Source organism: Homalodisca vitripennis, chromosome 1 (genome assembly GCF_021130785.1).
Source record: "Homalodisca vitripennis isolate AUS2020 chromosome 1, UT_GWSS_2.1, whole genome shotgun sequence".
Lineage (NCBI taxonomy): Eukaryota > Metazoa > Arthropoda > Insecta > Hemiptera > Cicadellidae > Homalodisca > Homalodisca vitripennis.
Genome location: NC_060207.1, coordinates 94,372,687 through 94,400,340, shown reverse-complemented (window position 1 = coordinate 94,400,340; position 27,654 = coordinate 94,372,687). Strand labels below are relative to the sequence as shown.

Genomic DNA, 27,654 nt, shown 5'->3' with positions numbered 1-27,654 from the left:
TTCCATTTTCCGTCTCTACAGTTACAAAAATTAGTTAATTAAAAGAGCCTCTTAAATGTCAACTGTTGTAAAATATTATAGGTGCGAATTTTGCAAATTGATTATTTTATGATTATCATTATAAATTTCTTTGTGTTAGGGAACCGCCCCAAATAGAGAATGGCGTGAAAGTACCGATAAAAATGTTTAAAAAAATATATATTTTTTAATACATATCAACGTTTTTACACACCTAATGCTTAAGCCGAATAAGGCTGCTTTACTCGAATGTGCATTGCACTTGATCAGGGGGTCTAGCCTAATAAGCCCTCCCCTCAATTTTTTCACATTCATGAAAACGAATTCAAGATATTTCTATCGATTTAAACACTACACAACACAGTAATAACAGCTAAATATACTCTTATGAGATAAATATAGAAGAGGTTTCCAATGTTGCTTGATTTTGAAACTTCAACGCCGCGCCTTAGTTTTCCGTATATAGTTGTTTTAATTAAATCAAAATTTTCCTGAAAAATAATAACACTTACAAAGTAATATGTTATTTGTTATGGTTAATGTTAGCAAAAACAATACGAATATTGTCCTATTTGTGTTATTTTTATTTAATAATTAAGGTTAATAACATGATGTTAACAAAAATAAAAAAATGTTTAACGTATTTAAAATGAGAAATGAAAATAATAAAATTGTTTCAGCTTTAAAGAATTTCCTTAAGATGTGAACCTGGCAATCAGCGATAAGATAGATGGTCGCTTAACATTGCTTTGCGGATACCAATCCAAGAATAAATGGCAGATTTTTCGAAATAAACCTATATAGAACACATATAGTAAATATTGTAACAGTTATGAACGAATGAAGATTACTCCATATAAGAAAAATATCATATGGGAAATCCACCGCTCCTTCCCAGGAAAGGAAGCATCGCTATCAAAAGCTCCTAATCTCTGTTATGTGTATACGATAGATAAACACTCAGTAAATAGCGTTAAATTACTGATTCCGTCCTAGAGTTTAGAATATTTGTTTGCACTAATTCTGGTGCATAATCTTAAAGCAAGGCGTTCTTAAAAGTGTGTCACAAAGTTCTGTGTCTGATAGTACTTATGATCCCTAACCAAATATGTCCTATAAGGAACTGAGACCTATTTGATTGGATTTAAACTCTTGTCAACATTTAAACGCTATGGGACACCAATGCACAATACTGTTTCTTATTTACCATTAAATGTTAAATACATACTGTAACTTTTGATGTTAACCTATCACTGAACCCATTTCGTTTATAATTAACTGCATGTTATCCAACGATCATACTTGAATTCCTTTCTCCAAATAACATATAAATTTTTCCGTCTTATTGCAAGAAACCGCTGTATACTAATTTAAAGTTACTAAACACGGGAGGAAGTATTTCCTCACTACATAATGAGTTACATCAAATCATAGATACGAGCTTTTCACATATTACCTCAATATAAGTCGTAATGGAATAAGTTAATAATATAGGAATACAGCAATATTACAGGATTTTTACGATTAATATGTGTAAATGAGAAAATGTTTGTGATGAAGTCCACATTAAACGGCCGATGCCGATGATAAAAAAGTGAATTTTGACTGTACGTAGATAAATAGTAACTTCAGGACGTGAAATTTCTTAATTTTAATGATTTGAGAAAATTAAATTGGTTAAGATTAAATATAGCTTTAAAATGTTTTTACAAAATATATAAATAGTTAAAAAATGTTTTATAAATAAATTCCTGACATTTTCTTCAGCCAGACTACTTGCACCTACTTTAAATACATATCTTTATCATTAACAGTTTTTAGTTCTGGTTATGAGATGAATCTAAACAATTTTTTAATACCCAAAATGGCAGTCATTAGGAATAATCAAAAAGTCAACCTTTAAGATCGGCTGCCAACACAGAGTTAAGTGGGAGCGAGCGTTAGTTATTGAAGTGTTTTAGAAAAACTCATAAATGAATTCCTGACCAAGTGCAGGAGGTGCTGACCACGGTCACGGCACGCAGGACAAGAGTACTATTGTCGCGTCGTAGTGGTAGTAAGGCCCGGCCTCCACTTGCGATTTGTTGTCGCGCGATTGTTTAGTCGCAAAAATAGAACCTATTGTTTTAAATGCAGGCGCATCCACATGCGACAGAAATGCGACTGCGATTTAAAAAAACGCAACTGGACCTATTTTGACCGCGACGCGACTGTCGCGGAAATAAAATGAGTCACACGGACAGGCATCGACATGCATCCACTGGCGATTATTTAGTCGCATTTTTGACTGAGTACTGTCGAGCGGTGGCTGTTTGTTAACTAAATAAATATGTCTGACAGTGAAACCTCTACTAGTAAATTAGTATTATCAGTCATTGATACTGATTTGCTAATTAGTGAAGTAGAAAAGAGACCGGCTCTTTATAATAAACAATTAAAAGAGTACAGTGACCGAAATATAAAAGAAAAACTGTGGACTGAAGTGTGTGGTAAAGTGATAGAAAACTGGAATGACCTTACATCAAAAGAAAAGAAACATAAAGGTGAGTGATTTAAATATGATAGCATTAATTGGCTAAAAATACCACCTACAGGATATCTAAAAAATGTAGCCTACACTAACTTATAATTTATATCTTATCGGATTCATTGCAGTTCTATATGTTCCCGATTTAATCAATTTATTTTCGTCTTTGATATTGTATTATCTTATAAATCTATTATATTATCGTCTATTAAAATATTGTATGCTTTTTTAATTTATTCCCAACAGTTTTGTTTATTTTTTATTATTATTTCACAAGAAACATTTTTTCAATATTTCATTTTAATAGGGTCTACCTAATAGGTTTCTGTAAATAAAACATCGTTCATAGTTTTATTAGCAATTTATTTAAACCAAAATGTAGTTTTGGCTAACAAGATATGGTTGTATAAATGATTAATAATGAAATTATTAAACTTTAGTTACTCTTAACATGTATTAAACAATTTTTTAAACAGAGGTTTCTTCTGTAAATCACTTCCATGTATTATTATGCCAACTTCTTCTTATTGATTTAAACATGGTCGTATTGCCAAGGTAATGAGCCTTGAGGTGAAATGAAGTAATCTGCCAAGTAGTCTCTTGCTTCGATACCTGAAGAGGTACCCCGTACACCGACTTGTTGTATACATACCAGCGGACACTCATAGCATTCATCTTCAACTCGAATACCATCTTTTCTTCTTACAAAGTTGTTGAGAACGCAGGATGATTTAATAATGTCATCCGCTAAGTTCGTTTGGACATTCAATGGCCGATGGAAAATTCGCCATTTGTTGGCTAAAATACCAAACGTGCATTCCACCATTCTTCGAGCACGGCACATTCTGTAGTTGTATACTCTTTGTTTCATGGATAAATTCTTCCTGGGATAAGGCCTCACTATATTTCTTGATGTAGCAAATGCTTCATCTCCAACTATAACAAATGGCATAGGTTTTCCATTTTCGTCATTAGGAAGAGTTTGAGCTTGAGGGATGTTCAGTTTGCCATCAATCAACTTTGCACCTAGTGCGGAGTTTTTCAGAATATTTGAATCACTGTTACTACCGTAAGATCCTACATCGATTGCTGTAAAACAATAGTCTGCGTCTACTACAGCAAGTAACACAATCGAAAAGTAATTTTTATAATTGTAAAAAAGAGATCCAGAGTGATTTGGCTTCTGAATTCTTATATGTTTGCCGTCAATGGCACCAATGCAATTTGGGAAGTTCGTTCGCAAGTAAAATTGTTTTGCTATCTCCTTCCAATCTTCCTCTGATTTGGTAGGCATGTGTATTGGTTGTAAACATGTCCACAATTTTGAGCAAGTATCTTTAATGATGTGACCAATTGTGCTGGCACCCAATAAATATTCAAAGTGTAACGAAATGAAGAGTACTATATTTGTCAGCGGGGCGGATGTTCATTCTTTGTCATTCGACTGCTCGCTCTCTCTCGCCCACTCGCCCCGTTCTTGACAGAAGACTGGAAGCGAGTTTCCTCGGTGTCCTGCACCTGCACTGAATGCACTGTGTGCTCTGATCGCAGAGCTGAAAACTGTGCACTGAGCACCGAAGTAATAGAAACTGATCTGTCATGCAGTGATGAATATACCGAGCCGGCACCGCAGTTGTCATCTATGCATTAGGTTCAAGATGCAACCTAACCTATACTTCAGATTGAGAGCAAAGCAAGCAAAGTAATTTCCTTCCTCTTTTCAATCAGCTTTCATTGCGCCCTCTCATGAATGACGTGGTTGGTAAAGTCTATCAGTACATTAGAACAGCGTTACATAAAATTATCGCATGAGTATTGAATTTTTTTTACGATGTAAATGACACTGTAGACAGGAAAAAGTGCGTTAGCTGAATGATGAAGTAGTTAATATCTACGCATGTCTATATTTGAACTGTAACTAGGATTTTAGTCCAATGTAAATTTTCATGATAGGCAGGAGTTTGGAAAATGATTGCTTTATGACAGATTTTTGATTATATTGCTATCTAATTAGCCAATTGGAATGGAACATCATGTAAGTTGATATTATGTGAGACCAACGGTTTCAATGGTTGAGTGTTCTGAGTGGCACGTTTATTATCTAGAAAGCGATAGCCTGGAGTTATAAATATCAGGGAACCGCTCCAGAGAGAACAGCTAAATAAGACAATACTCTTGAATTGAAGACGATAACGCAATTATAATATCTTAACAGTGCATATTATTAAAAAGAGTATTATAAAATGTTTTCTAACTGTGTGGTATTTGTTAAAACCTTTCGAGCAAAATAAAGAGTTTCACAAAGAAATGCTAATTTTCCACAATATAAAATTCCATTGATACATAAAAAAATCATTGTAGTGTGTTGATGATTTAAAATAAATTTAGACATACTAGTATGCACATGGGGGCAATTTGTCAGGCCAAAATATTATTTTTGAATATGTTGAATTTATTGTTAATTAAATAAATTTACCCCTTTCCTAAAAATATCACAGCTAACAGCTAAGCATTCACGAAACAAATATTTACTTTTTGTATGTTCTTCTTTAGTTATTATTTATTTTATGAATATCCTGCACAAATAATTACTCAATAGAAAAAATGAGGTATTATTAATCTATAGTGTACAATTTTGTATAAAAGTTTTGTGCGCAATACGAAACAAATATATTAGTGTTATTACCACTCTCTGGCTAGTGCCTAACCAAACTCTATAGAGTGACACAGACCATCATGAAACTCGGTGTTCCTCAAATAGATATGAAGCTTCATGCACAATTTCAAGTCAATAGCACATTTAGTTATCGGAATGTCGTTCGGAAAGACAGACAGAGAATCATAAATTAAGTTTTTCCAGCCCCTCGAGTTACAGGCTTCACTAATTTTGAACCATTAGCACTATTCATTAATTTAATAAATTTCTAAGGTTTTAAATTTGTTTGAACTAAATTTTTGAATTGTACATAAACAATGTTACATTAAATAAAATCTATCACTAAATCTTTAAAGCAGAAATGTGTGTCTTTCCGTTTGTATCTCGGGGAGATCTATAGAACAGTAAATTTAAAATGTGGGAGGTTTATACAATCATATTTAGTATTATTTCCAGATTTAGGAACTACATTGGCTTTTTGTATCAATAAAAAAGGTCATGGATGTATTAAAATATAAAACTATAGACTTTAATAGATGATTCTACGAGTTTTTCACTCCGGAAGCAAACCGATATGAACCTCTGGAAATTCGTCTGAGTCGTCCCGAATCTGCTTTGCCGGCCGAGTCTCGGTAAACAATATAATAATATTTCATATTACTCTATATTTAATTCTTATAAAACTTATTATACATCTCGTCACTTTACAGGAAAAGTTAAATTTTTTCTTTGGCGCCCAGTGCAGGACACTGTCAATATTAGCACTATCAACAAAACATTTACTGTATTCTAGATTTAATGGAACTTTACAGTATAAAACATGTAAACAATAAAAACTCAAACCACGAAATTCCTTTATATGTAGCTAGATCGAGGTTTGACTTGGGATAATCACATCGACCACGCTTGTGCAGAAATTGCATCAGAAATGTTTGCTCTTCGCAACTTGACACAGTATTGCTCCATCGGAGTCTTGAAAACGGCATATTTTTGCATAATCTATCCTCATCTAGGGTATGGAATTAAACTCAAGGTAGCTGTGCAAAACACAAGTTGGAACGGGTCTTCATTCTCCAAAAAAGAACTGTGAGAATGATTTTTGGTTTGAGAGCCAGAGAGTCATGCAGAGATGCTTTTAGGGAAGTCGGGTTACTGACTCTGTCCTGTTTCTATATTCTCAAGGTGATCCTTTACTCCAGATCAAAAGTGAAATAATGAAATAATGATGAAATAATGAAATAATGATTTATTCTTTCCATAAAAATTTCAAAATACAAAAATATACATAAGTTTCTTAAGAATAAGCTAAACCACGCTGCCAGTAATGTGGTTAGCTGCATGTAAATTAAAATTCAAAGTAATAATACAACTTGTTGTGAGTTCCAGTTCACAATAAACAATTTAATAAAAAACAGCCAGAATGCCACTCTCTGGGCGCCTAATATAAATACCTATAATACTATACTTTACAAGATGCAGAATATCATACACAATATCACTGACAGAATAAAAACGTAATAGTATCACAACAACATAAAATAAAAAAGGTAAAACGTGTAGGATCAAGTAGTCGACATACACAACATAAGAACAAAAATAGTAAATAAAACTAACCAAAGAAACAAAAAGATTAAATTTTTTAACTTTCAAAAAATAGATAAGAGGATTCGTACAACACAACAGGAGCATTTACTTTAGTACAAAATTAAACAAAATTGTATTGTTGTTTTTCAAAAAGCCATTGTTTTAACTTACGAAGAAATAATTTTTAAATTGTTTATGTCTTTTATTTCTGTAGGTAAAATGTTAAAAAATTTTGGTCCAGAATAGAGGAAACACTGTCTAAAAAATTCTTTGTTGACTTTAGGAATTCTAAAGATTTTACGAACTTACATTTCTTGTGTCATAACCTCAAAGAATTGTGTTTCCGTCATTTCCACTTCTCAGGTAGAATAATTTTAGAACCTTAAACACATAAAGGTGTTGTATAGGTAAGATTTGTAGTTGGCAATATAATGGAAAAGAACTGTCTCGTGGTTTTTTATTTAAAATTATACGTATTAATATGATTTTGAAAAACTCTTAACCTATCCATTAATGTTTTTATACGAACCTCCCCAACAAATTAACCCGTATTGCAACCTAGATTGAATTAAAGAAAAGTAGAGTGTTCGTAATAAATTTGGATCACATAGGCGTCTCAAAAAGTAGAAAGTTCTTAGCGTATGCGAAATTTTTTCGATGAAGATTAAGAGTAATGTTCCCTCCAGTTTAATTTGTCATCCAAAATTAATCCTAAGTAATTAAAATTATCTACCCTCTCAATATTCAAACAGTCACAGTTAACCTTAGTGCAATTTAAGAGTGTGGTATGTAATCGGAATATTGAAAAGCAAAATCTGTATAGCCAAAATTTATGTACTTCGTTTTTTTTTACGTTAATTATCATAAAATTAGAGTTACACCAGTTCTGTAATAAATCTAAATCGTGATTTATTTTACGGTACAGGGATTGTGAGTCTTCGTCTGAATAGAAAAAGTGCGATATCGTCTGCAAACGCATTAACCCGCACCAGCAAAAGGGCTGTTCAAGAAGGTCGTTTATAAAAACTAAGAATAACGTTGCAGACATTACAGAGCCTTGAGGGACACCTGTCTTAATAAGCAAAGGTGGACTTAAATTATTTGTAACTCTCACCTGTTGGTATCTATTCGTAAGGAAACTCTTAAACCAGTTTCAGGGGAACGCCTCTAATGCCAATTGATTCCAGTTTATTTATTAGCACGTTGTGATTAACAGAATCGAAACGCTTTTCGAAAATCAATGAACAAACCAGTCACTTTTTTGTTTTTCATTTAGGCTACTGTAAATTCTGTTTGTTACGTTAATAAGAGCGTCTTCAGTTGGATTTACCCTTTATGAATCCATATTGATTGGTAAATTTAAAACAATATTTCTATTTAGGTAATTTAACAGTCTAACATTAACTATTTTTTCAATGATCTTCGAAAATACAGAAAGAAGACTGATAGGCCTGAGGATATCCAATTTAATAGATTTTTCTTTTTTGAATAAGGGAACGACAATACTTGTTTTCAATTTTGTAGGAAATATACCAGTGTACAAACTTAAATTAATTAGGTTTTGTTAAAACGGGGACAATATATTCAGCAATATTCTTGATAAGTTTCAACAAAAAATGAGTCGTGTCCAGTTGAACGTTTGTTTTTTTCAAGTGTTTTTATAACAGACATAACCTCGTCCTTCAATTGCAGGTGTCCATAAAGAATGAATACCGATAGGCTCTCGAGATGTAGGTGGACTGTCGCTAGGCACAGCTGTTGTCTGACCTTGACTGCGATAATCAGCTGATGCGATAAAGTGTTTTATTTATAATCTCGGCTACAGCTCCTCACATCAGTCACAACAACAGTGCCATTATCTAACATAACCTTATCAACAGTTTTGTTTATATTCCTTCCTGTCAGGCTATTTATAATTTTTCCATTGTTGAGCAGAATCTCCACTACAAGCGCTAATTTTGTTAGTGTAATGTTGCATTTTTACGAAAGTCTATTTCATTTTTTAAAATTATTGCAAAATCTGTTATAATAGTTTTTTAAAAGCACTGTCATAAGGTCTCTTTCTAAAATGTTCTATGTAACTTCCTTCTTGTTTCTATTTTATTAATTAACTGAAGTGTGATCCAAGGACTGGTAAGTTTTTGCTTTACTTAATTTACTATTTCCATTACTGCATGCACTGCTGCTACTGATAACATCAGATAAAATACCTATAAAAGTATCGTAGCTTTGAATCTACATCCCTGGATCGACAACAATCACCCCAATTTGTATTCATTAACTTATGTTTAACCATATTATAGTCTATATTATTCCTAAAATTTTATTTTTGTTTTTTCATGCATATTACTTAAAGTACAATTTTCTACTAAACTAAGACCTAACATACAGTGATCGGTTATACCATTATCAAACACATTACTTGTCTAAATATATCTATTCTTCTGTTCTTAATAAAAATGTGGTCAATACAAGAGCTGGAAATACTTGATATTCGTGTAGGTGAATTAACCATTGAAAAAAAATCCAAAACTGTCCATTAGGCTCAAATAATCTTGTGTATTTTTCCGTTATTATCCAGTATATTTAGATTTATATCGCCTATATATATTGTATCATTATTCAGAAGAGGCAAGATATTTGCTAAGTCATCAATGAATTCACTTTCTGAGTACTTCTGTAATCTATATAAACATACCAATCTAAAAAAAATAACCTAAACAGCTTACATTTAGAGACAACAAGTCAGCAGTAACCATATCCATTTTCAACCTTATCAACTACAAACCCATTTTCAACATAGCACACTACTCCACCGGATCTATATGTGTTTGTTACATATGAAGCAAAAAAAATTGGTAACCTGGAATATTATAGAGATGGAGTTCGTCACTTCCAATCCAGACTTCACTCAAAATAATAAAATCTAATTTGTTCTGAATTTGGCTAATTTTCTGCAAGTAGAGTATTAAAGTTTTTTCTAAGGCTTCTTATGTTTGCGTATATTATATTGAAGCCTGATTTTTTATTGGCACCAAAGAAGTCTTTAAGAGACATATTATAATCCTGATTGTTTGTATCCAACATCAAACAGTTAGTGTAATATTAGTGGAACTTAATAAGTAGTAACAATATTCCAGGTTAAAACAAAAATATAGAGCAAACCCCAGAAGTAATTTATAAGTCTAAATTTACTTATTAGATAACACACAACATAACATTTAAGCTTACTTGAGTTTTTCAATGTCATCATTGGTCCACAATCTTCTGGCATTTTTCCCCTTCATTTTTCCTAACAAAAAATTTTCCATCTCTACTCCAGGCGAACTTGTAGCCTATGTCCTTACATTTTATCTTTAGCTTTGATAAGAACCTTTTGTTTTCCGGGGACAGATGATCACTGACGAAGACCCTTTGATCGGGAAAAGTTTGATTTACCTGTTTAGCACTTAAATTTCTCTTTTCTCTGTATTTGGTAATCCAAGTGTCCTTTAATGCCTTCCTTTGGAACTGGACTATTATGGATGGTGTTCGCTGCCTGCTGTATGACGGTATGCGGTGGGAAGCCCGAGATATGACTATCTTCCAGCTCTACGCCTATCGTTTGGCTCACATCCTTCAGTATGTCGAGTATGTTTTCATTAGGCGATGATGGTAATCCGCTGATCTCTATATTATTTTTTCCTAGTATACTGCTCAAGAGATCTCACTCGGTCTTGCAGCTCGTATACATCAGAGGTTAGGCTTTTGTTAATTACTTTCAATTGCTCATTTTCTTTCCTTACTAAGGGCTAGTTCATTTTTAATTTCTTTCATGAATGGTATTGTAGAGTCTGTTTTAATCAGACATAAACTCAACTGATGCACGGAGTTCACTCATCTCCTTTCTTAGGTTGGCAAGTTCCTCAGAGATCTTAATTAGGCAATCAGTATCAATGTTTAGATCATTACTCACGTTTAGGTTGGTCAGGTTGAGATGATCTGCAGATTTTACACTTCCAGTCCTTGTAAGACCTTTGTCTTTCTGCCCTCTAGATCAGTCTTAATGCACTTTATATGGAAACTAACCTCACAACCACCGGAGCATATAACCTCACTTCCATCTTTTGATAGTTGATCTTTACAGACGCCACAGATTGATGACATTTTTTACTTATTTACAGTTATTATCCACTTTAAACACGTAATAAAACGATATTAGTGAACAAAACTATCAATTTGCAGTATATAGAAATGATGTATTGAGAGCGAGGCAACAGAGCTGTTGACTGCGCGGCTGCCTGAGCTGAAGTGCGCTTTGTTGGAAGGGGGGGGGGGTTTCACCATCATGGCAGTAGAGGTAACTTGATAACTTTCGAGTCCAACAACACAGAAGAAATGCTTTCAGGAATTTGCCTTCTCAAGTTGGTGTCGGACTAATAACAGTCTCCCTGAAGGTACTAAACAACTAAATTTAAAGATCAGTTCAAAACTATTTTGGTGCCAGAGGCATTTTACTCTGTTGACGAGTTTATGATGAATCGCTGAGACAATTAAGAGCGCAAAAATTCACAAAATCGTTTTGTCACACCTGTAAACTTTAATAAAATAATAATAATAATAAAATCTCTTTATTGCATTATTTTAAAAATCTTTACATCGTATCGCAATAGCCAATATAGTTAAAGTAAATTTACACGATTTTATCTACACATTAACGCAACCTCATATTCACAATTCACACAATCATTCAAGACACAATCGCATTGACCTCAGATCCAGCACTCTCAAATATCCCAGTGGCTTATCATGAATTTATCAACAGAGCAGAAAGCCTTGGACACCAAAAGGAGATTGAGACGCGTTTTAAATCGATTTTGATTATTGGAAATTTTGATTTCTTCAGAGAGCCTGTTGATTAATCTGACACCAACTTCTTGCAGTAGATGTTGCGCTAATGTCAATCTGCGTTGATGAGTTCGAAAGTTATCCCTGCCTCTAGTGTTATATTGATGACCGTTCCTGCCACGAATCAATGCACCTTGATCTGCAGTACATGATCACCTCAAAAATATAGAGACAGGGCAAAGCCAGCAATCTCAACTCTCTGAAATATTCCCTACACGACTCTCTGTAATTAAAATTTTCAATGATTCTGACAGCTTTTTTCTGAAGTCTAAAGACGCGTTCCATTTTGTTTTTTGCACAACTTCCCCAAAGTCTTATTCCATACGCAAAATGAAGATGGATTAGGCCATAGTAGACCATTCTTAAAACTTCTGGGGGAAAAAATTTGGCTAGATTGCGCCGAGCATAAATAGTTGCCCCTCGGTTCGGGCCGGCATAGGACGATTCAGAAGCCTGGTTCCTGGAAGGACTGCAATTGTTTAAGTTTATCTTCTGTGTGAACAGAGCCCTTTCATAGTCCCGGGAGTTTAATATGGAAGTGAGGTCATTAGATACCGTCAATATCTTTATATTTATAACGAGAGAATAGCTACTGAGTGATTGGTAGGTGTTCACATTATGTTCGATTGATTTCGGTTTATTGAAAAAACTTATCTGGCAATTCTTTCACCGTTCTTTATTTTAGAGGAATTAGTGATTTTAGTTCATCCTGCACAGTTTGTATGAATTGCCAAACTAGGAAGGATGCGTTAGATTTAAAAAAAAAAAAGATTGCATTTACGTGTTAGGAAAATAATTCTGTTTTATCAAGATCCATTTTTGCACATATTTAATGTAATCGAGATTTGTAGTAGTATTTGGATAATATATAACTAAAAATGTAGTTATCTCAAATAAATATTTTCCCCGTGAAAACGATTGTTTTTAACACTAAATATTAAACTTTGAATAAATCACTATTTACAAATAGTTTAAAAGATTTTACCAATGTGTGAATAAATTCCTATATTTTAAAAATTATTAGAATAAAAGTACCAACTATGCCTACCCTCGAATAGCAATGAATTTTCTACAATTTGCGAGCGGATGTGACAAGTCTATCATTAAATCATGTGACATTTGAGTCAAACAGCAAGAAGAAGTAAATCAATTCTTGATTTGCTCATCATTTTTAATTCTTCATGCTCAGTTCATGATTCTTAAACCTTTTATCACCGGGTAAAAAATATACATTATTAATAAGCATACATTCAGTATAACGACGTAACTGACTGAGCAAGTACAAAAAAAAACGAGGCGATCACAACATACGTAATTACTGCAGCTGCCGTCTTATTGTCGTCTGGTAGATCCAAAGATCCCAGTCGGCAAGACAAATTTTAAATTGCTCAGTTATCTATCTAGTAGTTGTATACATAAATGATCGGAAGATGCGGCTTTGCTATCGTCTGTTCAGTAAAGAATGACCATCAGTGCACTTTGCTACATCAGTTTGGTCGGCCATAAACTTACCGTCATTAAAATTCTGACTACCGCCGCAAATTATATAAACACCATGGTTTTGATATGAAAAGGGGGTTTTTTGGTTATAGTTTAAGGGGAATTTATTTTTCATAAGGTTTCAATGTGATATCAATGCAGCAGAGTACGGTGGCCCGACCTAGTTGTAGTGTTAGCGCATTCGTTGCCGGACCTAAAACTTTGAAGTAATAATAGCGCAAAATCGATTCTCCTCTGTGACCGCTGCATCGTTTACTAATACAATCGTTCTTCTCTGTACCGAATTTCCTCCTTATTCTGTTTCATAAGATCCTTGTATTGATTGGTCACCTATGTGGACGGACAGGATACGACTAGTAAGGGTCTCTTAAGAAATACATTTGGTATGCAAGGCAAAATCTGCAAGGCCCATGGCAAAATCTGACTCAGATGCGTGGCCGGAAGCCAACTAGCATTACTTCTTAAAGCAATGAAGTTATCTAGATGCAAATATAAATTAATGACAAAACTGAAGGCTCTTTAATATATTTTTTCTAAAAGAGGGATTGATATCCGATGAAAGCGACCTTTGAAGAAAGTAGCCGCGTTAAGTTTGCCAGCTCTTTTATTTCAATAAGACAGTAGATATGTTAAAATTAGCCTCCATATGAGATGCATTACAGTCTATTGAACATATTAACGAAAAGAGGAAGGCTTTTTCCAGTTTGGAATGCCTATTCTATTAAATTTGCGTTCTTGAAATACTGATCTGGAAAACCCATCATACGATAAACAAACTATAAAGCTAAACGTGGCAGCAGTAGTTTCAAACTGAGGCATCGCCGGGTTGATCTCATTTCGTGGAAATGTAGACTAACAACGTGGCTGATTGTGCATGTACTTTTTATATCAATGGTTTGAATTTTAATGAGAGTGCGTTTGTGGTTATATCAACCAAAATGCCAAAGCGCTGATGGTCAGTTAAAACAGGCCGACGACGAAACCGGCCCTTCTGAACCGGGCGGTGTAGCTGCCTGGGTTGGCCATTGTGAGTCCTATTTTAAATCGATACTCCGAGCGCCGAGGGGAATACCTGCCCGGACTAACGTGACTTGCAAAGAGTCCCAAGTATCAGGAAGTCCTTATAGAGAGAAAGACACACTAAGGTAACTATTTTTGAATTAAGGGCAAATCTGCAATTTCAAATATCACAGCAGGACAAATTATAAAGTATAATTAAATTACATTCTAACCAATATAGGTTAAAATTTCTCCGATATACTATTAATACGAAGGCATTATAAAGGATATATTTACTGTAAATACAACTGCACAAATTTTTTAGACAAATAATCAGTAATTGTATGTGTTTCCGCCGCCTTGTATGTGAGTGGTTGACCTCCATTGTCTAAATTTAGGGTCCACACACAAAGTGTGACACAAAAATATTATAGCGATAGGGAAATAACCACCATAAAATTTAATGCTGGTATACCAATATAAATGGACAAAAAATCTATTTAGTTTGTTGACAATTTTAATTTCAATATTATAATTATGCCACAGACTCTAATGTCATATTAGATACTCTTTGTATTTACAGTTTTAGACAAACTATTAGTCATCAAACTGAGATCTGACAATAAGATAGATCTGAGATGATAGTGTATTTCCTCCCCAGGCACGGAATATACAACATTTTCGTAAATCTGTTTCGTAGCAAATTAGCATTTTATTTTTCAGTTTCATAGAACGTTGATAAGCTGAAAAAGTAAAGGTGATAGTTTTTAGTAATAAAACTAACGAAAAACAATGCATAATAAAAATTGGAGTAGAGTTTTCTCGATATATTGATGTTAGATCGCTAGAGAAATCGTTAAATTGTTAATATGTCTTCCAAACTATTAAAGACTATTTAAACAAAGCTCTCTTATCACTTTGTAAGAAGCTAATTTTGTTTAATAATTTTTTTAATTAATAGACAAAAAAAACTTCAAGATACTTTATATCTTACAATTCAATGGCCCAATAGAACTAATAGTTATTCACAGTTAAAGAAGTTTTAACTAACATAGAGTAGATTTTGACAGGTGGGAACCCTTTTGAGTGCAACTTGGAAAATTGTTACTAATCTTCGTGATATAAACGTGAGATGTAAGAATTTAAACTCAACGAATTTATCTCGCACGATCTAAAAGAAATTTCTACAGTAAAACTATAATACTAACTTTATGGACTGCTCGGCTAATTCGAATTACCTTTATTCCAGTAAACGTTTCATTTCATTTCATTTATTTGTTTCCAAACAATACATACATACATTTGACTTACAGAAATTGCAAAAAGATAAATTTACTGGAATAATTCCTGCAGAGACTCCACGTCGTTGTTCTTAACTCCAGTAATTTCCAGTTTTCTAATGAGATTTCTTCTATTAACGGAATCAAAAACCTTATCTTGGTCTAGGAATGTCACTATAACGTGTTTTTTTATTTATGTGAAATTAACTTAGTAACATCAATTAAAGCATCGGATGTACTTTTTTCTTCTCTAAAATCATAATTTTCGTTAGCTACAATATGAAATTGCTTTAGGTAACTGGGTAACTGAATTCTTACACATTTGTCGAGAATCTTATCTATTTATGTCAAAAGTGACATTAGTTTAAAGTTACTGTGTTGTGATTTTAGACCAGACTTATAGATAAACAGGTCAGTCTTATAGAATTCAATCTAGATCTGTTAACTGTTATATTATAATACGAGTATATTTAGTTAATTTTATTTCTACAAAATCGAATTGTTTGAATCCAGATTTCTTCTTGTCTTCTTCTAGTCAAACAACATGTATTTGTCTATTCCTTAACTCGACTTTTTTTACTATCCTCAAACATGTAAGGTGTTTTCTCAACTGATTTTAAATTAGCAAGGTCTTTCAAATCCTAAAAAAATTAAATTTTAACCTTGATATCTCGATAACATAAGATTTTTTTAATATTGAGAACATAGTACATTTCTGAATAACGTAAAATCTACTGTACGTTACTGGACTAGAATACATTACTCAAATCCATTACCATAAAACACTATTTTATTAAAAAGAATAATACATTTTGTTCATCCAAATCCTAATCCTCATAATGCCTCGACAATTTTTGCCTTTCTTTATTTGTTCGAAAAAGAGTTACCGCCGTTGAGTGAAATGAGCATAATATTTCTCTCTGTTCTGTTTAATTACGGTTTTGACGTTACCGACCATGATACTCTCAGGGTGACTTACGGTAGTATATTTCAGTCTATAGGCTGATATATGTTTTCTAAAAATTAAATACTTGAATATTTTTCGTGATATAGCATCTCAATTATCTGTTATTAATTAATTTATTATTGCAGTTATATTACTTTCCACAACTAACACACGTTTGAAAGTCCAGAACAAAGCTTCATAAATAGAAACTAGAATTATATAAAAATTAAAAAATTTAACTTACAAATTTATAAACATTTAATTGTTTACTTAAGTCCTACATTATTTATGCCTCAAAACTCAAAAGTTATCTTATCGGAAAGACTTTTTACTGTTTGCATACAGTTCTCGAGTTCATTTTGATATCATTAAGAGTTTCACATTTACTTTATGATAATATTTTGTTAATATTAGTTTATTATTTATATATTGTTTGTGGAATTTGATGTAAATAAAATATGTTCTTTTATTTAAATAAAAAATTAAGTAAATAAAAATATACGAACTTTAAGTCAGATATTATGATAACAATAATATTATGATTACGTTGTTTGTGGAATAATGGTTTTTGTAAATATTTGATTAAAAGATGGTCTAAAATAAATTACATGGGTTATTACGTAACTTTTTGTGTGTTTTAAGTCACTACCAAAGGGTTGAAGTTCATTATTTGATTTTTAAATGTTGGTCAACTATAAAACACCTTTTGATAAGCGACAGTGTCTTATTATATTTGTCAACCCCTAGAGGTAGCAGACGGACTTATCATTCCGAGAAAAATTATAAAGCACAAGTCCTGTGTTTTACTATATGTCAGCTGTTATAGTTAAAATTTCGAAACAAATAAAAAACAAAACTGAACTACGAGTGTGATTCATTGTTTGACAACGAGTATAAATTCTGTTTAACGTAAGTTAAAATATAAGCCTACTTTGAATGTTTGTATCAATAAGGGGAGGGGGGTTACCCCAAAAGCCTCCTGGATACGCCTTTGGATAGGAATGGTCAGTCATATAGGAAAGTTGTACGTTTCGCTTAACATATATTTTATCTAAAACAAATTATGTTGACTGAGAAATGCAATACATCACTTTCGTTAACATAAGTAAGTAAACGTAATGGCGTTCTATGTGCTGTGCATGTAGTGAGGATGTTTTTATATCTTAAATAGATATATTTATTGTAACGCCCATGTGTTGTTTGTTTTCTACAGTCTACTCATTCAACACTCCGTAAATTATTTATACAAAACATTGTTTGCATGAATGTAAAGATCAAATGAGTATATGGCCATTTCACAAACCTTCCATGAACACAAATCTCCCCGTAAGGGAATAGTTCACTGGAAATAACTGCGATTTTGGTTTTATTTAATATGGTTACTGCACCGTAATGCCTCTCACCCATAACAAAACACATCCGCTGGTCTAGTGAAAAATATAGTGGACATACATTGGAATGACCATTTTGGAAATCCCCATTGCTTCATTATTATAAACTTCTGTAAACTGCGGTTCATTGATGTAGAACTGCTAATTTGCTCAAGTCACCCTACAGCCCTCTTTCTAAGAAAGTAATTATAAAAGTCCTTTGAACAAATTTTGACCGTGAACGTGTTACCCCTACGATACCCTTAAATCTTTTACGGATATTGGTTTTATTAAGTACTTGATTCTTGAGTGCTATTATCGTGTTTGTTTCGTCCTTTAACTATATAAATGCGTTTGAACAAAACAATCTAAAATTAAAATATATTGAAATATTTGTATAGAAATCGGATAAACTAAACTTTAATTTCATATAACTTGATTTCCCTTAATTTATTGAATGCACAAAAATACACATTATACTTATAAGGAGCATAACGCTAAAATATATCGAAATAGTTCATTTCCAAGTTTGTATTGTTTGGTAATAAATCCACCTGTCATTAAAATATATTTAGGGGTTAAAATAAAAACAGTTTAACATAAAAATATATTATGTCTGAAAAATGCTTGGTTTAGGAAAAATTTGTTTTCTAAATTATCATGTTCTCCTAAATACTAATAATATCCTACTATGACCATTATAGTGACCATTATAGACCATTATTTATCCTCATTTAAACTAGGAAGTTCAGATATGGGGGAAATATTTGATCTGAACATAATTTCATTCTCAAGGTACTATAAAGCAATACGGATATTTTTTCACGAAATATTATAGGTCTTCTTGCAAACCACTGTTTACATAAAGCAGTATTTGTAACTAAATCCTATGATTTGTTTCATTAGCCCATAGCAACCTTAGTTTTTTTATAGTTGTAGCAGCGAACATTTCCTTTTGCCAATGGCACAGTGTAACGGTTCGGGATCAAGCAACGCCGAGCGTGGCAGCTGCTTGGATGGGTAACCGCCGTTTTAAAATTGGTCATAGCAAAAATTTAAAAAGATGATTGTGCTCTTATGCCATAATTCAATAGTTAAAAACCGTAAAAAAAACAAGCAATATAATTCTTTGGGTAAATTTTGGATTGCCACTGAAAGAAATGTAAACAGTCAATACGTAACTTAGTAGTTTCAGAGGCGTAAAGAATAAACATATACAAGAACGGCCAGTAAGAAGATATATTTTATATGTTATCATTCAATCACATTCATTACTCTAGATAAATTTAATGAATATTTACTGTTAATAATGAACGTACTTGGGAAGTCCGCCCAAAATCATGATCATTACTTTACCCTTTATAAAACGGGATTACTTTTCCAAGTTTGAAAGTTATTGGGAAAATGCCCTCATTAATATTCTGATTTATTATATGAAGCAAGGGAAAAATTAAATAGGCCAAATAAATTTGAAGGAATTAAGCTAGAATGTTATCACTGCCGGGAGCCGAGCCGCCCTTCATATCCGTGACAACGTGCTGGAGTTCGGGGCCCGTTATAGATTCTACCCGGAAGTAAGCGTCCACCAGGTACTCAGTATCTTTCGTGACGACCCAGGTTACAGGAAAAACCGGGCTAGGCGGTCCCCGACGTTCGCGTAATATTTCTTGAATAAATCTGCTTCATCTTTTACATCGTAGAGTTTTAACCTTTCGTTGACCCTTGATTGAAATGATCAATTAATTGGAATCCTTTCTTTATCTTTGTTTATATCCATGGCTTTTGAAATATTTTCCCACATATTTTAATTTTTCGAGTAATTGATTTTTTTACAGCAATTACCTAAATTTTTTAGGGATTAATTTTTTTTTTAAACGTCAGGACCATTTGAAATTGGATTTTCAACGCAGTGTCGAAAGGTTGTCTTTACAAACGGTAGCTCATCTAATTTCTGGTCTAGATTGATCTGAGAAACCGGTAATTATCCAAGGTATTTCATATGGTTAATAAACTGTCTATTTATCATCAGAAATAAAATTTTTAACATGTACATATGATAAAAGGTTGTAACATATATAAGAAATACATGTAAGAATATAACAATAGGTGTATAGAATAAGGAAACTGAAATAAAAAAAGTTTACAGGTATATATTTAGTAATTCCGCACTCAAATTGTTGCGAATAGAGTGAATGTTAGAAATTAAAATCAGACGATCAGCATACCTGATTTAATGTACCTGAACTCGTTTTATATACATGAAGAATGAAAAGTGAAATAACAAACTTTGAAAAATAATTTTTGAAAGCAAAACTAACTTTTAGGCTCTATAAAATGAAACATTAGGGTCTTCGAATCTGTACGTATTAATATCCTACTGATAATCAAAGTATACTGTCAAGAAAGTACACACGAGCGCGGCACTGGCATAGACGAAATTTTGCAAGGTTTTACATCACAGTTTTGTTAGAATTAGTTACTGAAGAACACTTTTAAGTTACCGATAAATAACGCCTTACAGTGAGTTGGATAGTTTATTTATCTGTTAGTTTTAGCCCTAAACCTAGTCGCAAAAATAGCAAGGTTAGACTTGCAATACAACTGTGCAACTCCATTTTTGACACAACCACAGAGCGACGAGCCGTATGAACAAGAAGTAACTACCACATCTTTTCTACCTGCGTGGCAGCAACAGTAGGGGTCACGGCACAGCATCTCAGTACACATTGGTTCGATTCCCACCGACAGAAGCACCTTTTTGCTGTAGAGAAACTGTTTTTATTGTTAATCTAATAAGTTTTATTTCTTATAAATTTATTACTTAGGTTCTTTTAATAATCGTGACTTTTCATTTTATCTATTTATTTATTTATTCATTAATTTATATTTGACAAAAATATGCAATTTACAATAGAAAAAACAAAAACCGGAAACCCTGTATTCTTTACATATCTTGGCGATGTCTCGGAAAAAATTTGCAGCGCATCGATTAAAGGTTGGGACACACATAACCGCACCGCGCCCGACACGTCAGTCGGCCGTATGCTGGGCAAATAAATTGCAGCGCAGTTTTCAACCTGCAAGTCCACACATGTCCGCACCGACACCGGACCGTCGTGGCCGCACCGTGCCCGCACCGTCACCGATATGTTTAGTTTGAATTTTGACGGGCACGGTGCGGTCTACAAGCGGCATCATATGTTGTTTACTGTTGCGTTCTTCTTTTTAAAACTATTTAAGTAGGTAGTCTACACGTTCTATTTTAGTGAATTATTTAGTATAGCCTACTAACTCTACATCCTGTGTTCGCGTACAAAATCATATTTATTGATAAAAGTATTACATTTTCTTACTTTAGAGTAAACTAGTCATACTATCTTATTGTGCATTTTTTCTTATTACAACAAATTTGAAAACCATGTTGTACCTTAAGTGATTTTAAACAACTAAATTCGAATTATGAAAAATCTATAAACATTTTTCATTAACTAAAAAATAACAAGCTTGTAATTATTTGCGCGAAAATCTATTTTTCTTATGTATTGAAGTTACTTGATACATTTATTCCGGTATTTTGTAAGGGTCATATTTAGAATGTTTCTACGACATTTTTATTTTTTTATTCTTTTTACTTCAATAAATTAAAAATAAAAATATTTTATTTACAATAAGATTTTCAAGCAAGAAAAACCCATGTTAAAAATAAATAATAATAATAATAAATAATTTATTTCCCCATAATAACAAACTGAATATTACAAATAAATATTATTGCCAGTGCTTAATAATAAATAATACTATGACGTAACGTATTTACAATAGCAGTAAATAACAAATAAAAAAAATGTTTTATACTTACTTTATTTCAAATTTATGTACTTAGAGTAATAAAATATAAAAAGTAGGTTACATCCTTTTAGATTTTTCTTTTTTTTTAACTAATAATTAGGCCAATAGATTTACAAAATAAGGGAAATTTAGGTACCCCATAAGAGACTGTGCCTGTGTTGGGGATACTATATACAAAAAGGGTAAAAAATAAAAATAGCGGAATCGAGCTAATAAAGAATGAAATGATAAAAATGAGTTATTGTAGCTTATGTAGTAAATAATGTACTCTTACGTATCAAAGTTTAAATTTAGTATAACTAGTGTGCTGTATTAAACAAAAAGGATTTATGCATGATTTACAATTTAAATATTAGTCTTTACACATGTAACATTAAATATTATATTATAAATAATTATTTTATAATGCTCTAACGTGTCTATTTAAATATTATTATAACTTAGCAGACAAGACTAACCATACACTAATGTATTATCTTAAACAAATAGTCAATATCATTTTGACCGATCAACCATACTCTAATTTTTTTAGAAAATATATTTATGTTTCTACTATTTTTGACTAATTCTGGCAATAAATTATTTGTCCTCGGAGCTATAAAAGAAAAACATTTAGTAAAATCTGTCTTTTTTAAGTTCTTCAGTATATATTTTACAAATATTTACTATGTTTTACACATTATTATAAAAGGGCTTGCAACATGGCAAACTCTCTGGCATCACACTATAGCTCTTGGGTTTAATACAAAAAAAACACTAAATATACTGTTTATAGTGTATTTGACCGAAATTCATTGCAATGAAACACAATGAACAAGAATTATAGGGATAAAAAATATAACCAAGATAATGATATTTACAAATTTTACATGCTAGCTGATTGTACAAAGCTTTACTGTAGCATTACAATGTTTCATTCACCACAGCGATTAATAAAAATAACAACAATGATATTAACAATTTTCTCAAGCAATACTTAATCTTCCGAATATTTTTTAAGTATCTGTCACTTCGAATTCAAAAGAAACATGTTCTAGTACAAACAGTGAGATTGTTGCGCTCGGACTGCATACGGACATGTGTGGCCTCACGGTAACCGAGCCGAGCCCGCACCGACAATCGGCCGACTCACGTGTCGGACACGGTGCGGTTATGTGTGTCCCAACCTTAAAACCGATCCAAATATAACGGCACTGACTGTTTGCAATAAAAAACACAGCGGCGAACACCCAGTCACCATACATACGTTCGCTTTTGTCACCGCTGTCCAGGACTCGGTCTGCGACCGACGCGACGTTGCTTCACCTACTCCGCCTGCATCTGACTCGCCGCCTGCCTGCTCCACGCCTGACCCGGACCCTGCGCTTAGCGCCACTCCATCCAGATCCTCCACACCGATCAGTTCACCGGCGGGCGAGACTACTGCGTTCCACGCGTCTACGGAAGAGAAACCGACCCCTGTCGCTGCAACAAAACCTGACCTGTTCGCTACTACAAACTCACTCGAAGTGCCTACGCCTGTCGCCTCGTCGGGAGCCTCTGATGCTGACGAACTTGCGTCAAAAAAACTGCAGATTAAAGGAGCAGATAAGGCAGCTCAATGTCGATCTGATGAGGGTTGTCGATCATTCCATTGAATCGGACACAAGGCTTCTTCGGTATACAAATGACATTTTTGTTGCGAGATCTTCGCTTTCCGGAGTATCAGCGGGAGCTTCTGTAAGAGACTGCGCTGTGCAGTGCGAGCCACCGGTGACCACCTGCTGTCAGGTCTCACAGTGCTCCAAGACTCGCGACCTCGTCACCAATCTGAGGACAACTATTCAGGTACTCGAGGCAGAGATTGAATGTCTACGGGCCGAGAGGGAGGTCCAGGGGTGTTCCTGTTGCTACTCTCAGGCGACGGGTGATTGGATTTTCTGTTAAAAAAAAAAATATGTTCCTCTTGCAACCAGCAATAGATTTGAACCTCTCGAAAATACAAACGAAAAACCACCCATTCTCAAAACCATCGCAACCACTAATGCAGCTCAACAAAAATATACCCGTACAATAACCTGCAACAATAGTAAACCATTCGGCCAACACCCTCCTCCAAAGTCTTCTCCTGGTAGAAGGCCAAAATTGAAAGGCAAAATTAAAAGAGAGTTGCTTTCCTTCAGGAATGTTGTGATTGAGGGTGACAGTAATACCCGTTTCCTGGCCCGCATTGTGCAGCGCCGCGTCTCATCGGCTGCCAAAGTGACTGGCATATGTAAGCCTGGGGCCAAACTCCTGAATGTAACGTTCAGCAGCCCCTCGCCTCCCTCTAGCTGCTTCATCCTGCTCGCCAGAACCAACGACATCGCTGCCGGTGAGTCACACAACATCTATAATCGCCTGGAAGAAAGAGTCACCGTTCGACTGAGTTCGGCCGATGTGATCTTGGCAATGATCCCTTATTTTCACGATCTGCTCGTTAGCCATCCTGTGAACCAACGGACCATTCTCGCCAATTACTACATAGAGGAGCTATGCGTGAGACACTCAAACCTCAAGCTCCTCGATATCAATGATATCGGAAGAAACTGGTTCACACGGATGGCATGCATTTGCAATTGCCGGGTAAAGAGCTGCTGGTCGAAATGATAGTGGAGGGCTTGGTTGCTGCTGTCGGACCGCCTGCTGCGCCTGAGTTGTCTCTAACACTGCCAAGTGCCCGCTGCCTCACCTGCTGCTGCTGATACCTGTGAGTCGCTCGCCAGTCCTGCCCAGAACCGTCTCATGCAGCATGACACTTCATCAAAGCTACTTCGCCTGTAAAACCTGACGAAAACAATATTACGGTTTCCTGTCAAAAAAAAACGAAGAGCCTATGACGAATGTAAAACGAGAGAGGGGTATCAGATCCCGTTATTTATTCAGAACACGTTTTCAGAAACCACTCAACATTTTCATAAAATTTCGAAATTCGAAATTATTCACCTAAATGCTCAATCCGCTACCAATAAGTTAGAAGAGTTGGACCTCATGTGCGATGAGCGAAAACCTGATATTATTGTAATATCGGAACACTGTTTTACAACCGATCAGCATTTAAAAAAATGCAAAATTATGAATTGGCACATATTTTCCTTCGTTCCAATTTTAAGGGAGGTGGTGTGGCAATCTTTGTAAAAATCCCCTTGAAATTTGAAAAAAGTAAGTAATTCATACTCTAGAATTTGATTTTGAGGCTGCTGGTATTAATATAAATTTAAATTCGTCCGAAAAAGTTAATATTGTTGAAATATACCGTCCAAACAACAACCGAAGTTTTATTTCATCCTTTTTTGGAAAACCAGAGAGCCTGCTAACCAATTTTTGTTTTCAAACAATCAACTATTTCTCTTAATTGGTGATTTAAATATAAACGCACTGGACCACCCCGACCCCCACACTCGGCGGCTGCGTGATATTCTTCAATCTTTTGGTCTAAATTGGTCAGTGAACTCTTCTACACGAGTATGTGCCACGACGAGTACAACCATCGACAACGTTATCATTAACATCCCGAAAGTTGACATTGTCGTGTTCAATCCTGCCATCTCTGATCACTTCGCTCACGAGATTGATTAATGGACTTGATCCGGTGACTAGGCTTGCAGAAAATACGGTCCAAAGAGCTCTAAACCCTCAAAATATTAACGAGTTAATTTATCACCTTAAGCGAGAAAGTTGGAATTTTTTAAATAACATTCAGTGTCCAAATAAAGTTTACACTGCTTTTAATGAACACTTTCTCTATTATTTAAATATTTCATGTCCTTACAGAAAATTTGAAGTACGCAGTAAGCGACATAAGAATACTTGGGTTACACAAGGTATTCTCACATCTCGTGAAAAACTCAAATTTTATCACTCAATTTTTATTAATACAAACAACGAAAATTTTCAAAGATTTATAAAAAATTATAGAAGAATATATAAGAAAGTTATAAAAGCTGCTAAAGCCTATGAATTAAACCAACTATTAAAGAATACCGAGAACTTTTCAAAAATATCATGGAAAATTAATCCGTAAAACGAGAACATCCAATACAAAAATCAAAACAATGTTTACTGCTCGTTGAAAACCAACTTATAGATGATCCTCAAAAAATTGCTGACAAATTTAACAAGTATTTTGCCTCAGTTGGTTCGTGTGATGAGTGCTTCACTGAAACCCTCTCCCGCAACCTTGGTAGAGAACCGGTATCGTCTATGATCTTGACCCCTGTCGATGAGGCTGAGATGGCTGGTATTGTGCAAAAAATAAATTAAAAGAAATCTTGTAACAACAGTGGTATGTCCATGTGGCTAGTCAAAAAATGCTCCAAGCGTATCTTGACTCCACTAAAAAAGTGGTAAACTCCTCATTTCTATCTGGAGTTTACCTGGATGATTTGAAAACAGCAAAAATTGCCCCGACTTTTAAGAAAGAAGATCCTCATCAAACCAAAAATTACCGCCCAATCGCAGTCTTGCCAATTTTCAGCAAAATCTTTGAAGAGGCATTTTTGAATGAACTACAAAGTTTTGACATACTGTGTCCTGAAAAATTCGGCTTCCATAAAAACAAATCAACAATTGATGCGGTTTCAAGTCTTGTGGATATTGTTGTCGATGGTTTTGAGAGACGGGATAAGGTGCTCAGCATATTTCTCGATATTTCTAAGGCTTTTGACACTGATGCATCAGTTAACGATATGAAGAATACGTGGTCTACCACATAGGTGGATCTCGTCCTACATAAGGATAGAGACCAGTGCGTGCAGATCTCAAATGCCATGTCAGGGAAATTGAAAATGGCAAATGGCGTCCTCATGGATCGATCCATGGGCCAGTGCTTTTTACTATTTACGTTAACAATTTAAACTCATCGGTCCAGAATAGAAAGGTGACTCAATATGCTGACGATACGACTCTCTGCGTTACTGCAAATTCTTTGCAGAAGCTTGAAATTAATTTATTTGTCACAGTGAATTCATGCATCCAATTTTTTCGGAAATCAATTTGAAAACAAACAGCTCAAAATCAAACACAATTGATTTTTGTCTGAGACAGCCTGAAGGTAGTGCACGACCTGCTGTCCTGGTAGATGACAAACTCTTAAAGGAATCTGACTCCATCAAATTCCTAGGGATGTACCTAAATCGAGGTCTGACCTGGGACAATCATGTTGAAAGTGTTTGTTCCAGAGTAACTTCAGGTTTGTATGCTTTGCGGAATCTGGCAAAACACTGTTCTCACGACATCCTGAGAATGGCTTATTTTGCCCTTGTTTATCCGCACCTTGCATATGGAGTAAGACTCTGGGGCAGCTGTGCAAACAACAAACTGTGTATGAATCATTTCAAAATTAAAGAGAAGATAATCGTGCAGGGATGCGTTCAGGGAGCTTGGTTTACTGACCTTGACCTGCCTCTACATCTTCGAGGTGGCTGTGTTCTGTAAATCAAAGAGCACATTGGCTCAGGGAAGGTACATTCACCAGTATGAGACAAGAGGCAGGGACAACTATCGCAGTCAACCACATCGAACGGTGGCGTCTCATAATTTGCCATCGCAGGCTGGTGTTAGGTTGATTAATAGGCTCTCTGAGGATCTTAAAACATTGGCAGTACCAAAAAATTTAAATCTCGTCTTCAATGCCTATTGATGTCAGGTGCTTTTGACACGGTATGTGAGTTCATGGAAAGCCGCCCGTAAATAGACAATTAAAATCGAAACACGTTTTAACAGGATCCGATTAGCCATTGCATGTATGTCTGGATGAGGAACGTTTTGTATGTATAATTGTGTGTGAATGAGTAGATAGACTAATACATTGGCTAATACAGACTGCTTCTATACAATATTGTATGCTGTTAAAAGGCAATAATGACGGATTTCATTTGATTTGAAAAAGCACTTTATTCAATGTTCGACAGTATGCCCTGTACAGAAACCCGGCGAATCTTGGTCCGAGAATGGTGGGGGATTTCCCCTCATTCGAGTATTTAGTTCGTTATACTCACGCTAGGCGAGCTACTGTACAA

The 27,654-nt window shown here is 34.3% G+C and overlaps 2 protein-coding genes across 2 annotated transcripts; one reads left to right on the top strand and one right to left on the bottom strand.

Annotated features, from left to right (window-relative positions):
• Nucleotides 1-2,904: 2,904 nt before the first annotated feature.
• On the bottom strand, nucleotides 2,905-3,936 carry LOC124366833 (protein ALP1-like). Its single transcript, XM_046823436.1, has one exon. The coding sequence runs from the start codon at nucleotides 3,837-3,839 to the stop codon at nucleotides 3,078-3,080; it is 762 nt and encodes a 253-aa protein (XP_046679392.1). The 5' UTR covers nucleotides 3,840-3,936; the 3' UTR covers nucleotides 2,905-3,077.
• A 6,369-nt stretch (nucleotides 3,937-10,305) lies between these two features.
• Nucleotides 10,306-23,253, top strand: LOC124371026 (putative uncharacterized protein DDB_G0290521). Its single transcript, XM_046829366.1, has 2 exons — nucleotides 10,306-10,415; nucleotides 22,836-23,253. Exons 1-2 carry the CDS (start codon nucleotides 10,306-10,308, stop codon nucleotides 23,251-23,253), a joined length of 528 nt encoding a protein of 175 aa, XP_046685322.1.
• Nucleotides 23,254-27,654: the final 4,401 nt, after the last annotated feature.

Excerpts from the sequence above, each read along its gene's own strand:
- LOC124366833 (XM_046823436.1), bottom strand. The coding sequence starts at position 3,839 with ATGCCTACCAAATCAGAGGAAGATTGGAAGGAGATAGCAAAACAATTT.
- LOC124371026 (XM_046829366.1), top strand. The coding sequence starts at position 10,306 with ATGGATGGTGTTCGCTGCCTGCTGTATGACGGTATGCGGTGGGAAGCC. Across the intron at positions 10,416-22,835 it reads CACATCCTTCAGTATGTCGA|CGGCGAACACCCAGTCACCA; the intron begins GTATGTTTTCAT and ends TAAAAAACACAG.